The sequence below is a fragment of the Mastigoproctus giganteus genome, chromosome 7, assembly GCF_048544385.1.
Source record: "Mastigoproctus giganteus isolate SK-2022 chromosome 7, ASM4854438v1, whole genome shotgun sequence".
Taxonomy (NCBI): Eukaryota; Metazoa; Arthropoda; class Arachnida; order Uropygi; family Thelyphonidae; genus Mastigoproctus; species Mastigoproctus giganteus.
In genome coordinates this window covers 107,730,026-107,745,061 of record NC_143581.1, presented here as the reverse complement: position 1 = coordinate 107,745,061, position 15,036 = coordinate 107,730,026, and the positions used below count along the sequence as shown (strand labels likewise).

Here is a 15,036-nt window from a genome sequence, read left to right as displayed (position 1 = left end):
CCAATTCAGATTTTCTTAGCATGTGTGGCCACAAATAAGGAGGTTTCTGATTTGAGTCAGTGTGCTGCCACAAATAAGGAGGTTTCTGATTTGAGTCAGTGTGCTGCCACAAGAAATGCACAGCTCATTATGATGTGGCACTGAAAATCAAGTGCACTCCTTATATTCCAGGATGCTCACAGAGTAAGAGGATTTCATAAGGTAGATAGAATACAAGATACAACCATATTTAGTAATCATGCAGGCTTAACGCGTATTATGCTGTCCAGCAATGATCACTCAGCTGCAGCTTGTCTAGCCTTAGCCCTCTAGAGAATAAAGACAGAAATTTATTATTATTATAAATTAGTGGCAAGGAGGAAGTTATCAAGTATCCTACAGTCAGGGTTATTATATTTAGCATATCTATGTTAGTGTTAAACCTGCATACAAATATACCCATCTTACTGTTTTTGCCACATTTTCCTTCTTTTCTTGTTATTTTTATCATAAAAAAATAGGTCAAGCAATATTCTGCAACTTTAATGATCGTTGTGTATATATCCCCACCTGATGTACTTTTATGTTTCTTCAGGAAATTACTTTGAAACTATTAAAATGGCAGCATGCCACAGGAAATTGTTGTACATTTTTCCTTTGGTGGACAGGTAATGTGAGAAGCCAAATGTTTGTGCCATCTTCACCTCATTGAAAAATACTTTCACAAGTTTTCTGGACAATTCTTGTAATGTTATGTTGATGTGCAGAATGAATGGAATGCAGACATATCGCATAAGTTCTACACCTTTGTACTAAGGAGAACAGAGGCTTGTATAGTTTTTTTTTTTTTTTTTTTTTTTTGAGACTACATATCTCAGTGGCTTTTCTGAAGACCACTGTTGTAAATGTGTTATTTTCAGTGAAGACAAACCCCCAAGGGCTCACATCTGGTGAGTATGGGCTTGGACACCCAGGATCCTGGAGCTGGATATCATCATTCTTCTCTTTCTTGGCAATTCCTTTCTACTTCTGTCACTCTCTCACTCTCTCTCTCGGGAATTTTTTTTTTTTTTTTTTTTTGCTGTTGCAGCATAAGCCTCAGGCTTCCTTGCACCATATGGCTAATAATAACAATAATATGCTAAAGAGTCAGAATTCCATCTTATATGGAAATTTTGGGCTGGATCCTATGATGGATAGAAGGCTATACTAGTTGCTGTTGAATTAGAATATTGCTGATATATCTCTCACAATCAAGAGCTGGATGGGTCCCTGAAGAGATTTTTTAAAGGTCACTATGAAAGTTTCAGTGAGAGAACTGTTGGTATTTGTATTAGCACCCTAATACATGGAAGCAAAGCTTATACAGCTACAGCAAAATAAAAAAAAAAAAAAAAACAATTTGTCCATTCCTGCAAATTTTTTCCAACTATCCACTTTCAAAACAGGAAGTTTATTCCAACAATTATTACTCTGGCTAGCTGCAACTAACATTTTCCAATTTAAAATTAACTGCCTTTGTCTGTGTGTCATCTAATAAAGAGTAATAATGGCATCAGTATTTGGTTTATGTAACCCTTTTAAAGCTTATTTCAATTAGGTCACCACACATATGACCAGATTCTCAGAGATTACAATTTACAGAACCCCAGCCTTGATTGGTAAGAATATCCTTTTGTACCCTCAACTAAATTTGTTTTTCTTTGTAACCTTTACAACAGATATCTTTCCTTCCTAAAATGAGGTTTCCAAACCTGTATGCATTATTCTAGATGTGGCATGATAACCACTGCCTTACCCAATGGGATAATCACCTTAATCCCTGCTGTCAAAGTTCTTGTATATCACTGACAAAATGCTGGACTGTTCTAGCAGATTATTTCCACTTTGTAGAAATAATCAGGCTAGAAAAGCTGCAGTCTGACATGAAATTATCTACTCATCACGTATCGATCTTTTTACTCATCTATAGTCTTACCACCATGAGAATAAACCAAGGTCAATACCAGATGCAGTCTATTTTAGGAGATGAGAGGAGAGAAAGGGGTGATTACAATACTGCACTTTGATTTTTAGATTACGTTTAAAATTAATTCTAAAAATGTATAATGAAATAATATATAGAATCAATTCTGATCATATTTAAATCATTGTCTGTAATAGAAATAAAATATGTACATTAACTAATCCCTCTATTTCTTAAATAAGCTGTGTATTTCTTGGGGAGATAGGGCTAGTTTTTTCCCTCTTGCACTCCATTCTTAATTTCAGGCAAAGAGTGGGATTCTCTGGTATTTCCTTTCCCAAAGAATTCTTCATGTATGAATATAGATGCAAAATATGTATTCAATTTGTCAGCAACTTTGAGCAGAATTAACAGTTAAACCATAAACATCAAGTTGGCTAATGTGATTCAACCCATTCCTTCTGTTAATATAAACAAAGAAGACTTTGCTATTTTTCTTTAAATTCTTTGTGGGAGTCTTCTTGCCAGAGACTTTTCATAATCTGCCTTAGCTTGCCTAACCTCCTTTATGATTTGATTGTAGACTAGTTTATATCTGTATTGTGTGATAACCTATGGGCATCCTATGCATTTTCATTCCCTGCCACAAGTGTAATCAGTTCAGCTGACATCTATTTAGGTGTAAGCCTTGAATAGTACCTCTTAGTATAAAAAGCCTAGTAGCTTCTATGATTGCATTTCCAAATGCTTCCCATTTACAATTTGGTTGGTAACTTCATCAGTCAGTTCCACTGTATAGATTTAAAAAACTGACTGTCTGAGACCATTGTATTCCCCTTCATTAAAGCAAAATCCTTTCCCTTAGCCTCTTACAGCAGTTATACTTTTAAGTAAATTCCACATCAATACAGTGCCATCCCTAGTGGGTCTTAATAGTCAATCATACAGATGCAGATTCTCATATTACATTGTTAACTAAGGACTCCAAAATATTCCCTGGCACAGAAGTCAAACTTATAGCTCTGCAATTGCTTATTGCATCCTTTGAGTCACCTCTGTAAATAAGACATATATGTTTACACATCTCCAATCTATAGGATACTGTTATAATGAGAACATCCAAAGGGCAAAGATTTGCTTTCTTCTTTGGCTGCTTCCTTCAATATAACTGGATAAAAGAGATTACGAAACGCCATTAAGTGTACTTCTCATAATCTGCCTTAGCATGGCCAACTTCTTGAAGAATTTGATCGGACTAATTTATAATTACTGTAGGATTCACCACTGCTGATAATTTACAATAATCTCCTACACCTCTTTTTCACCTCCGACCACTAAGATGATCAGTTATTTTGTCATCCATTCCAATCTAAACTTTGAACAATACCTTTTTGTTGGTACAGAAAGCTTAGGAGCTTACAAAATACATGGTGCATTGATATAGTTATCTACCTTGATTATAAATGTGCTTGATATACAAAAAAAAAAAAAAAAAAAAAAAATCCAGTTTTATCATATTCTCATAAAACTCTCATTTTTGCAGGTCCATATAAATACAATGAAATACAGAGGAACTGAACAGGTTTAAAATAGTCAACCCAAAGACTGACTATTTTAAACAGATTTAAAATAGTCACCCATACGGATGTTATAAAATCGGAGCACTGGACCATCAAATTTTTGGCAAACAGCAGCGATGGACCGAAACTTATTTTCAAATGCAAGAATTCTGTATGTGGTGATACCTGTGCCTTATGAATAACAGATAAATTTTGGTATAAGCAGTTAAATGGGGGTCAGGAATTCACAGAAAATGCCCCCCTGCTTGGGGCAACCAATGTAACAGACAGCTTCAATACATCTATCCTGGTTATGGTTATGCAGAATAGATGAATCAATTTTTGAAGAAAATTTACACATGCAAAATGTAGATCCACAATAGTATCTTTCAAGGATTGTAACTGGTGATGAAATGTGGATTCACTATGAGATTTAGCAGAGGCATACGATGCAAGGAAGCAAGCTAAATGCAGCATCAGAGAAAAAAAAAAAAAACTTCCCATTTCACCCCTCCATTTGTTCCAAATGGCTGTCCAGCTCAGCCTTAAAATTATTTAGGCTATCAACTTCAACAACAAAAGATGGAAGTCTGTTCCACCAATTAACTACCCGTTGGCTAAAGGCAAATTTCCGCACATCTATTCTACAACTGTCTTTCCTCAATTTGAATCTGTGCCCCCCTCAGGTCCTTTATCTGAGCAAGAGGAAGAATCCCATCGGCATTCAGCTTGCTCAACCCATTCAAGGCCTTATACACTTCAATCAGATCACCTTGCAGGTGACTACTCTCCAGGCACTGCAATTTGCAGAACTTAAGCCTTTCTTCGTAAGAGCACCCCCTTTGTTCCCCTCACCAATCTTGTTTCCCTTCTTTGTACTCATTCTAGCAACTCTACATCCTTCCTAAAGTGAGGCCTCCAGGCCTGTACACAGTACTCTAGGTGTGGCCTGATCACTGCCTTGTATAATGGGATAATCACATCCCTGTCAGCAAAATTCCTATATATCATTGACAAGAAAGACTCCATGACCTGCCCTGGCAGCCCATCTGCACTGCTCAGCGAACTTCATATTTGACTGCACAATTACCCCCAGGTCTTTTTCACTTTCCACTTCACTGAGTGTAGTACCACACAGTTGGTACATTTCTCTTCGGTTACTGCTACCCATATGCAGTACTTTGCATTTGTCAATGTTAAACTTCAGTTGTCCATTCGCCCAACTTATCTAGATCCAGTTGGAGTAGCACACTGTCTTTACTGTCATTAACAACCCTGCCAACCTTTGTATAATCTGCAAATTTTGACATTAAACCTGATATACCTTCATCAATATCATTGATAAACATACAAAACAACAATGGTCCGAACACCGGGGAACTCCACTAATAACATTTGTTCACGAAGAGCAGTGTCCATTGATTACCACTCTGTCATCTCCCACTCAACCATCCCTTTATCCATTGTAGCAATTTACCCTTAATGACATACCTGTCCAATTTGTACAGCAGTCTTCCATGTGCAAGAGTATCAAAAGCTTTCCTAAAATCCAAGTATATGATATCAAAATTATTTTTGGCATTCAGTCACTTAGTGACTACATCATAGTATTCAATCAAATTGGTCAGACAAGGCCTCCCTTTAACAAATTCATGCTGTGTCTTCACTATTACTGCATTCTTGTCTAGATGATCCTGCAATGCTTCATTAACCATCAATTCCATTATTTTTCCGGGAACATAAGTTAAACCAACAGGTCTATAGTTACTTGTCACCTTTTGAACCCCCTTTGTGAATTGGTGATACATTTGCACATCCAGTCCCATGGGGACCTCCCCTGAGTCCAAGGAAGCTCTCATAATTATGGTTAAGGGTTTGCTTACTTCCTTTGCTGCCTTCTTTAATATAACTGGATAGATCCCGTCCACCCCAGGTTCCTTCCTTAAGTTTAACTTCAACAATTTCTCCTCCACTTTGCTCTCAGTTATTACAAAATCACTTAGCTCCCTATTAGCGTTTGATAAACTTCTGGCACTCCCCTCATTGAATTAACTCCTCATGTGTGAACGTAGATGCAAAATACTCATTCAGTTAATCAGCTACCTGAGCATGATTATCAATAGTCAACCCATCTATGTTAAGTGGTCCAATCTGATTCATCCCTTTCCTTCTAGAGTTTACATAAGTAAAGAACACTTTGCTGTTTTTCTTTGCATCCTGTGCCAAAGATTTCTCATAATCTGCCTTTGTTTATTGAACATCGCCTGCCTAACCTCCTTTGTGACTTTATTACAGACTAGTTTATACCTGCCATAGGCTTCTGTGTCACCTGATACTTTATATGCCTCCTATACATTCTTCTTCTCTGCCATGAGCCTGATTAATTCATCTGACATCCACTTACTATTACTATTATTAATTATATGGTACAAGGAAGCCTGAGGCTTATGCTGCACCAGCAAAAAAAAAATTCCTGAGTTACCCTGTGTGTGAGAGAGAGAGAGAGAGAGAGAGAGAGAGAGAGAGAGAGAGAGAGAGAGAGAGAGAGAGAGAGAAGAATGATGATATCCAGCTCAGAACCCTGAGTTTGCCAAGCCCATACTCACCAGATGTGATCCCCTGAAATTCTTTGATAAACCACTGATTAAGCAAAAGGTTCTACAGTAGAGGGCTCCAATACACAGAAACCCCCTAGGGCAACTACAGAAAACCTATCAAGTAATTGTCTGAAAAGATAGGCAAGAGGAAAAAAATTTTATATTATATAATTGAAAGGAGAGACAGGACTGTAGGAGGAAGTGAAGTGGAGTTAGCATTAGCATTAGTAGAGACATATGATGCAAGAAAGCAAGCTTGTGCAGCATCAGCCTGGGAAAAAAAAAAAAAAAAAAGAAAAAAACCTTCCACTTCACCCCTCCGTTCGTTCGAAATACCTGTCCAGCTGAGCCTTAAATTTATTTACGCTATCAACTTACACAACAAGGGATGGAAGTCTGTTCCACCAACCAACTACCTGCTGGCTAAAGGCAAATTTCCGGACATCTATCCTACATCTGTCTTTTCTCAATTTGAATTTATGCCCTCTCAGGTGATTTTTCCCACCTGAGCATGCTCAATGCTGATGATCCCATCAGCATTGAGCATGCTCAAACCATTCAAGGCTTTATGCACCTCGATCAGATCACCTCACCGGTGCCTAGTCCCCAGACACTGTAATTTGCAAAACTTAAGCCTTTCTTCGTAAGAGCAACCCTTTGTTCCATTCACTAACCTTGTTGTCCTTCTCTGTACTCATTCCAGCAGCTCTACATCCTTCTTGAAATGAGGACTCCAGACCTGTATACAGTACTCAAGGTGTGGCCTGACCATTGCCTTATACAAGGGAATAATCACCTCCTTATCCCTGCTAGAAAAATTCCTATATATCATTGACAATACACCATGAGCTACTCTTGCAGCCCATCTGCACTGCTCAGAGAACTTCATATCTGCCTGCACAACCACCCCCAGGTCCTTTTCATTCTCTACCACTGTCAGTGTAGTACCACAGAGTTGATACGTTGCTCTGGGGTTGCTGTTTCCCATATGTAGTACTTTACATTTGTCAATATTAAACTTCATTTGCCACCTCTCAGCCCATCTGCTCAACCTTTCCAGATCCTGTTGCAGCAGCATAGCGTCAGTAGTGTCCTTCACAACCCTGCCAACTTGAACATTAAGCTTGATATACCATCATCAATATTATTTATAAACACAGAAAACAATAATGGACCCAACACTGAATCCTAAGGGACTCCACTGATAACATTAGTCCACGATGAGCAGTGTCCATTAATTACTACTCTTTGTCTTCTCCCTCTCAATCACCCCTTTGCCTCCAATGCCACACTGCTCCAATTTGTGCAGCAGTCTTCCATGTGCAACAGTATCAAAAGCCTTTCTAAGATCCAACTTAGGCCTAAACCTTGAACAGTATTTCTTAGTTGAAATGAAAAGCCTAGTAGCCTCCAAAATTAAATCCCTGAAGGCTTTCCATTAATATATATCCACAATAAATCTACAAAAGTCTTGCTAGTGTGAGGGTGACCAACGCACAATTTCCAGTCAATATCTGGAAAGTTAAATCCCCCATTATAAGGCATTCTGATTTACTGGCCCACTATTTTTTTTATCTGCAAATTCTTAATTCATGAATAATCACTGCTGATAATCAGATCAAGAGTATTACTCCCTCTGGTTGCCTCTTGAACATGTTGCTGTAAAAAACAGCCATCCAATAAATCCACAAAAGGCTTGCTAGTGTGTGAGTGACCAACCCACAATTTCCAGTCAATATCTGGAAAGTTAAAATCCCCCTTATAATGGGAGATTTTAGATGATTTACTAGCCCACTATTTCTCTGCACAACTGCTCATTATACTCATCAGATTCGTTAGGCCTATAAAACATACACCTACTCTCATTTTTCCTTTCCCAGTGCTTATGTCACACCAAACATTGTCCAACAACATCAATTGGATGCACTTCTTTAGATTTTTATGTGTTTCTTAACTAACAGCATAACCTCTCCTCCCTTCCTGTCCTGTCTATCCTTTCTGCACATATTGTACTCCCCAAATTCCAATTCTGCACTGCTTATGTCTGTGTAACACCAAGTCTCTGATATCCCAACAATATCTGCTTTTGACGTCTTGACTAACACTTCAAGCTCATAAAATTTATTAGCATTGGTGTACACACCAGTGTATGTATACTTGTGTGTACTCCTAGCATTGGTGTACACGCAAGTATACATACACTTGTTATCCCTAACACAGCCCATGTATTTATTTGTTCCACTATGACTCCCAGCAGTCCTGTAAATCTCCATTGCCTTGCTTTTCAGGCTGCTGCTCATCCTAATAGAAGCAGTGGAAGAATCACTTTTGCCTCTGCCTGCAGCCACCGTTAACTTTTTAGTCTGTGTATCCCCCCCCAGCTAGCAGTTTTCCGACCCACCTAACACTGCCTCGATAGCATCAGCAAATATTCTTGTACTCTTTCTATTTAAGTGTACCCCATCCCTGTAGAAGCAGTCTCTCCTGTCAACAAGCACAGACAAGGCTGAAAAAAAATTCTACTCTTTGAGCCTTGCACAATCTCTCCAAGGCCGAATTGACTGACAAGGCTCTCATCTTATAGTCCCTCCTATCATGTCTGGGCAGAATTGCAGGCACTTTCACATTCAACCCTCATTCGTGACTTTTTTTTTCAACATTGACCTGTACTTGTTGAGTAAATCTGCAGATTTTACTCTTAATGTCATTAATTCCAATGTGTAAAACAATATCACCTTTTGTGCCCTTAAAAGATAATATCTGCTCTACATCGTCATCAACTTTTGCCCCCGGCAGACATACCCTGGTCCTTTTCCACCTATCCTTCTTGCATAGTATATTCCCCGTCTTCTTGACAATAGAGTCACCAACAATAACTAGTTCCTTTGGGACCAGCGCATTCTGCCTTGGAGATTGCCTCTCTGTTGCCTGATGCACAGGCAGCTGAGAGCTTAATGGGCCCCTCATATTAATTTCTTTGGGGGCATTTACCCTACACCTCAAGCTTTCAGGTGCCCATAAGAACGTTGAGTTTCCTCCTAATTTCTTGACACTAGACACCTAGCACACTAAAAGGCATCCTCCTTGGCTAGATCATGTCCTGGAAACAAAATAGGAATCCTGCAATGGAATTTCACCATTGTGTTTCACTATTAACCCACTTTTCAAAAAATTCAGGACTCAACTCTAGAAAAATCATGGAAAAACATTATGGTCGGAATTTTTTTGACAGACTACATGCCACATAATGGAAAATGCTGACGTGCTCAAAAATTTAAGGGGGGCCATAAAGGAAAGAGAAAAGGGAAGACATGAGGCATCTTCCTTCTCCATGACACTGCTCTCATACACAAATCCCATAAAGCAGTTGCTTCTCTGAGAGATCAGATTCCAGGAGTTAAACCACACACACCTTACAAGCTAGACCTGGTCCACAGTGATTATTTCCTCTACTGAAATCTAAAACTCCTGCACGAGAACTGATTTTCAAGTGATGAAAACTCAGGGAAGATGTAAATGGCTTTTTCAGAAAAAAGAAAAACTGCTTCTCCCCCACCCCTCTTTTCAAGTATTTCCTCTTTGTCCGCAAAATGAAGGACATGTATTGGATTCAAGGAAATATATATATTGATATAAAAATAAATTAAAAATTATATTACATTGTTTCAGCATTACCAAGGTAGAAAACTTTTGGAGTGACCCTCTTAATTTCAGTAATAGATACTAATGCTAAACAGGATATGATTTGTTTTCCTATTTTTAATTGAACAATTGTAGGAGCATATTCTTAGAATATGCTTCTATATTTATTCCATGAAAATCTGAAACACCCTTGTATACATTCACCCTTTCTTTATAGTATACTGTGTAGTATATCAAATTTCAATGTAAACTTTTAAAAGAGCAGAATAATTGAATTAAAATTTAGATAGTGGTTTCCTTAATTGCTGCTTTACTGCAGTATTACAGCATTATGCAAGATGTAAAAGAATACTCTAAAAAATGGGTTAACTGTACAAGTCAAATATGATTAAGCATGAATTTAAGGCAAAAAACAAGTCTGCTTATACACTGCATATATACCAGTTTTGGAACAACACAAAAAATTCCTAGAAAGGATTTGAAAGTGACTCTTTATAAGGTAAAGATTTACTAAAACACTGAATAACAATGATAAAGATGACAAATAATGCTAAATATTTTGAATAAGACTAACACTTCCTTGTGTTAATTTACAGGTGCTGCTGGTTTTACATCAATACTGTGCCAGTTCATTATGACTATACAATTATGTACATTCATGTGCTAATTTGAATGTTCTGCAGGCTGAAAAAAAAAAAGTTGGAATAATAATCTGAGAGAAAACCCCTACTCCTTGTGCTTGAGATTGGCCAACTATATCCCTGAGTGAAATGCCATTTAACCCCCCCAGGTCTCCATTGAAACTGAAGTATTTAAATTCTTCCAGTCTCACTAGAGGAATTTAAAAGATTTTAATTTAGACCTCTCTGCATTATGGCAAAATTACCATAATGTCATGGAGGAAATTTTCCTTGCATGTACACGTTTTGAACAATATTTCGAGAAAAATTAAGAGATTCCATAAAGTCAATAACCTGGATAGAACATGAACTTTGCAAAACAAGATATAATACTAGAATTAGTATTTTTTTGCAAATGATGCAAAGAAGCAAACTCGTGCAATAGCAGCAGAAAAAAAAAAATCATCTGTCCATTCCCTCTAATAATTTGTCTAATTCTTTTTTAAATTTATTTTAACTACCCATATTCACAATATATGATGGAAGTTGATTCCAACAATTAATTACTCTCTCTGGCTGAAAGTAAATTTATGCTCATCTATCTTACAGCCATCCTTTTTCGATTCAAACTTAATGCCCCCTTATGTGCACTGTCAAGAAAGAATAACGATGCCATCCATCAGCATTCAGTTTACTCAATCCATTTAAAGCTTCAAAAACTTCAATCAGGTCTTCTTGCAGGTTCCCAGTTTACAAGTGCTGCCATTTTCAGAACTGAAGTCATTCGTGGTAACTTTGTGTACTTGACTAATCTTGTTACCCTTCTCACTTATTCCAACAGATGCATAAAATGAGGTTTCCAGATCTGTATGCAATGCTTAAGATGTGGCCTAACCATTGCCTTATATAGGGGTCCCTGGCATCCAAGTATTCATTATCTGAGTCCCCAGAGTTACGAGGATTTGAAAATTAAAGCTTTTTCACTTGAGAAAATTGACCAAGCATTTGAATTTTTTTTTTTGAGAACGATCTTCTTCATGATCGTGCAACAAATGTTAAGCACAAAGTTAGACATAACTAAATGCTGTGGCAATTTTATCAAAAATATACAACAAAAAAAAAAAAAAAAACACGAACAACTCTGGATTCATTCTTTATTCATACAACTGAAAAATAATTTAACATATTATAATAAAAAATGTCTAATAAAATAATTTTCTCATTTTTCAGTTCCTTCATCCATTTTTTGACTATGTAAAAGTACATAATAAACATTACTAAATAATATCAGTGTAGATATACCATATCTACTCATTCTTCACAACGAGTTGCCCATGTATTGCACTACTTCGAATAAGTAATGCTTCACTTGCAATACCAGGGTACCTGCCCGCCCATTGATGAAAAGCCAACTAGCTTTGAACGGTGCCATCTGGGTGTTGGCACCCACTGAGAATAAGTAATGATAGACGTCTCTATTAGTGAAGCGTTACTTATTCGAGATGGTGCAATACTTGGGCAACTCATTGTGAAGGATGAGCACAATATAAGATACAGATGGAATGATGCTTTTCACACTACTATCATAGTTTTTCTTTAAGAGTTGTCAATGGTGTATCTACACCAATATTATATAGATATAGAATCTTAAACTCTTAAAATATTATGCCTAGTTGCATTTAGTTTTATTTAAATAATAAACATTATGAAAATTGGTTCCTGTTTTAAGTGGAATTTTCTGGAACCAATTATTCTTGGATAACGAGGTCCCTGTACAATGGAATAATCACATCCTTATCTCTGTTGGCAAAATTCCTGTATATGTCACTGACAAAAACCACATGGGTCATCATAGCAGCCTGTCTGTATCGCTCAGAGAACTTTGTTTCAGACTGTAAAACTGCCCTTAGTTCTTTTCATTCTCTACCACTATGTTACTCTAGGTTTATTGCTGCCCACATGCAACACCTTGCATTTATTAATATTAAACCTCATTTGTGATTTCTCACCCCAATCTGTCCAATTTTTCTGTCTTGTTGCAGTAATACCTTTTGATTCCTGTCATTAACCTCCCTACCAACCTTTATCATCTGCAAACTCACACAATAAGCTTCATATTCCTTCAGCAATATTGTTAACAAATTTTGAAAACCATAAGGGGTCTAAGCAATGAACCTTGAGGGACTCCACTAATAACATTTATAACCACATCGTAGTAGTAGTAACCTGCTCCAATTTGTACAAAAGTCTTATGTGGAACAGTGTCAAAAATCTTCACTGAAATCTGAGTATATTAAGTCAAAATTATTTTTTCATCCAGTTCCTTTTATTACTGCAAAAAATAATAATAACTAGAAAAGTATATTCAAAAATTGAATTTTTTATTAAATGAATAAAAAATTGTATTTTTGAAAATTTTCTTAGCTGAAAAGGTTCTTAAAGTAGAGATTGGAATCAAAAAACACAATTCAGCTAAGTTGGGCATGTAAATTTAATAAAGAATGAAAGTTTTTGTACCATCATGGCTTCATGGTACTTTTTTTGAATCCCAGTTCATAAATTTGCAAAAGGTATTAAAAATATATGGTGATACCACACACTAAGAATTGCCTTGTCTACCTGTGTTTATTATGTCCATAAATTGCATGCATTCTCTGGTCAGTCTGCCTGTTTTTCTGAATGAAAAAAACAGAGTTACCAGGGGAAGAAACCTTGATATCCTAAGCTGAGGATGACTAACTCAAGTGCAGAGTGAAAAAAAAATCCATAACAGTTCCATAAACAAAAAATTCCATCACTGATGAGATTCAAAGTGGTCTTTTTCATCTGGTGTGGGGAGGGCAGTGTTAATTGTAATGCAACTCTGGGGGTTTCCCCCCAACTCCACTGTGGGGAGGACAGCGATTATAATCATTATGCCACCCATGCAGACTACCACATATCAGGCCAACATAACTTTTATGTCGTGAAAGAGGGAAAAAAAAAAAACTAGGTTATGTTTGACACAATATGGTATACAATTTTATAAATATCTGCAGCCACATGATAGTTACTTCAAAGAAACTATTTTACATCTTATAAAACACTAACCTCTGTTGTATATTCTAGGAGATTGCGTCCCTTGTGAGAGAGAGATGCAAGGTGATCATGCTCTGTTATTACGGAAACAATTGTATTATCACCATAAATATTCTTCAGCACAATGGTCACCTATAAAAGACAACGATGTAAAAACTAAAATAAAGAACTTTTTACATGAAATAAACAAACAGCAGTTATCTTCAATAATAATTATTCCTCCCCCCTCTTCACACACTCACATGTGCACGATAGAAATCACAAGGCAATGAAATAGCAGAATGTAATACACAAAACATCTAAATTATATATAATAACTAGTAATTATAAACTGTGTGAATTCGACACATTGAAACAGCACATTTTAAAAAGGTAACACATGCCACTGTGGTATCTTAAAATGCTTAAGGGTGGAAGTTATTTTACTTATATATATACTTTTTTAAAATTTTCTATCCTAAGGTGGCTGTTTGTTTGCTCTAGGTAATCATAGCATCCCATCTTAAAGGTTTATTAAATGGCTAAACTTCTGATTGAATCTTTTTATAGTCAAATAAAGTGGATTCCAGTTATTTGGTCAACTGCTCAATCGGCGCAGCCATTTATTTGGGACAAATCTTAAAGAACAGAACTGAAAATAGCCAGGGTTTACTTCGCTTAATTGGGACAACATGCTGTTTAATCGGGGCAGAAGACCGCAACACCGGAGATTACCCTATGATTGTCTCCGACCGAACCACGTAGTATGGTCAGGTTTCTGGAGGTCACAACCATAAAATAATAAAAACAATTAGCAGTCACCTATTTATTGAGCTTTTCTGTTAGTACAATCTATCATAAATGGATAGTAAACTCAATCTTATTGAATTTGTGATAATACTGACAGCTGGAATTCTATGGGTTATTATGGTGAAATGTGTTTACACTTCCATGAAATCTTCAATCATAAAAAAATTAATTTTCGGAATCTTCTCTTCATTCCTATTTTTAAAGCTTCGTAACTTGTTACTCCATTCTCACTTGCATGTATTGTGTTACTTGCAATTTATGTGTGTGTGTGCCATGTTCTTTGTTATTGATTGCTTATCTTTTTACTGTTTTAAATTTCAACCCCCACCCACAAATGTCAGTGAACAGAAATGTCAACTAGTTAGTATGAACATATCACAGTAAATATTCCTGGATAATTTTCCTCCTATTTTTGCTAATTAGAATCGCTGTTTAATAGAATTAAGATTCAATTCACAAACGTGATCACAATGATCCCTGCTTACTACACGTCGTATAGTGAATGGTACTTTACTATGGGGAATTCATCATAACTTGATTTGATTGTACAGTGTGTTAGTTGTCTGATGGCACCAGGGGTTTCCTCCATCTCTGTGATTTGATTATACAGTGAACCAATTGTAAAGCGGGGGTCCACTGTATTTTTAACTATTTAAGTGAAAATCATAACTGGTGCAGCTGCTTAATCGGGCCAAAATGTACTAGTCCTGATGTGTTCCAAATAACTGGAATCGACTGTATATACACACACTGATGAGCCAAAACATTATGTCCACTTACCTAATATGATGTTGGTCCTCCACGTG

At 36.7% G+C, this 15,036-nt stretch overlaps 1 protein-coding gene across 1 annotated transcript in view; it reads right to left on the bottom strand.

The window, feature by feature from the left end:
• Positions 1–15,036, bottom strand: part of ATP6AP2 (ATPase H(+)-transporting accessory protein 2) — a 109,765-nt gene that overhangs the window by 20,192 nt on the left and 74,537 nt on the right. Inside the window, exon 7 of the mRNA XM_090377069.1 lies at positions 13,454–13,573. Coding sequence (XP_090233195.1) covers positions 13,454–13,573 — 120 coding nt within the window. The remainder of the gene's footprint in view (positions 1–13,453; positions 13,574–15,036) is intronic.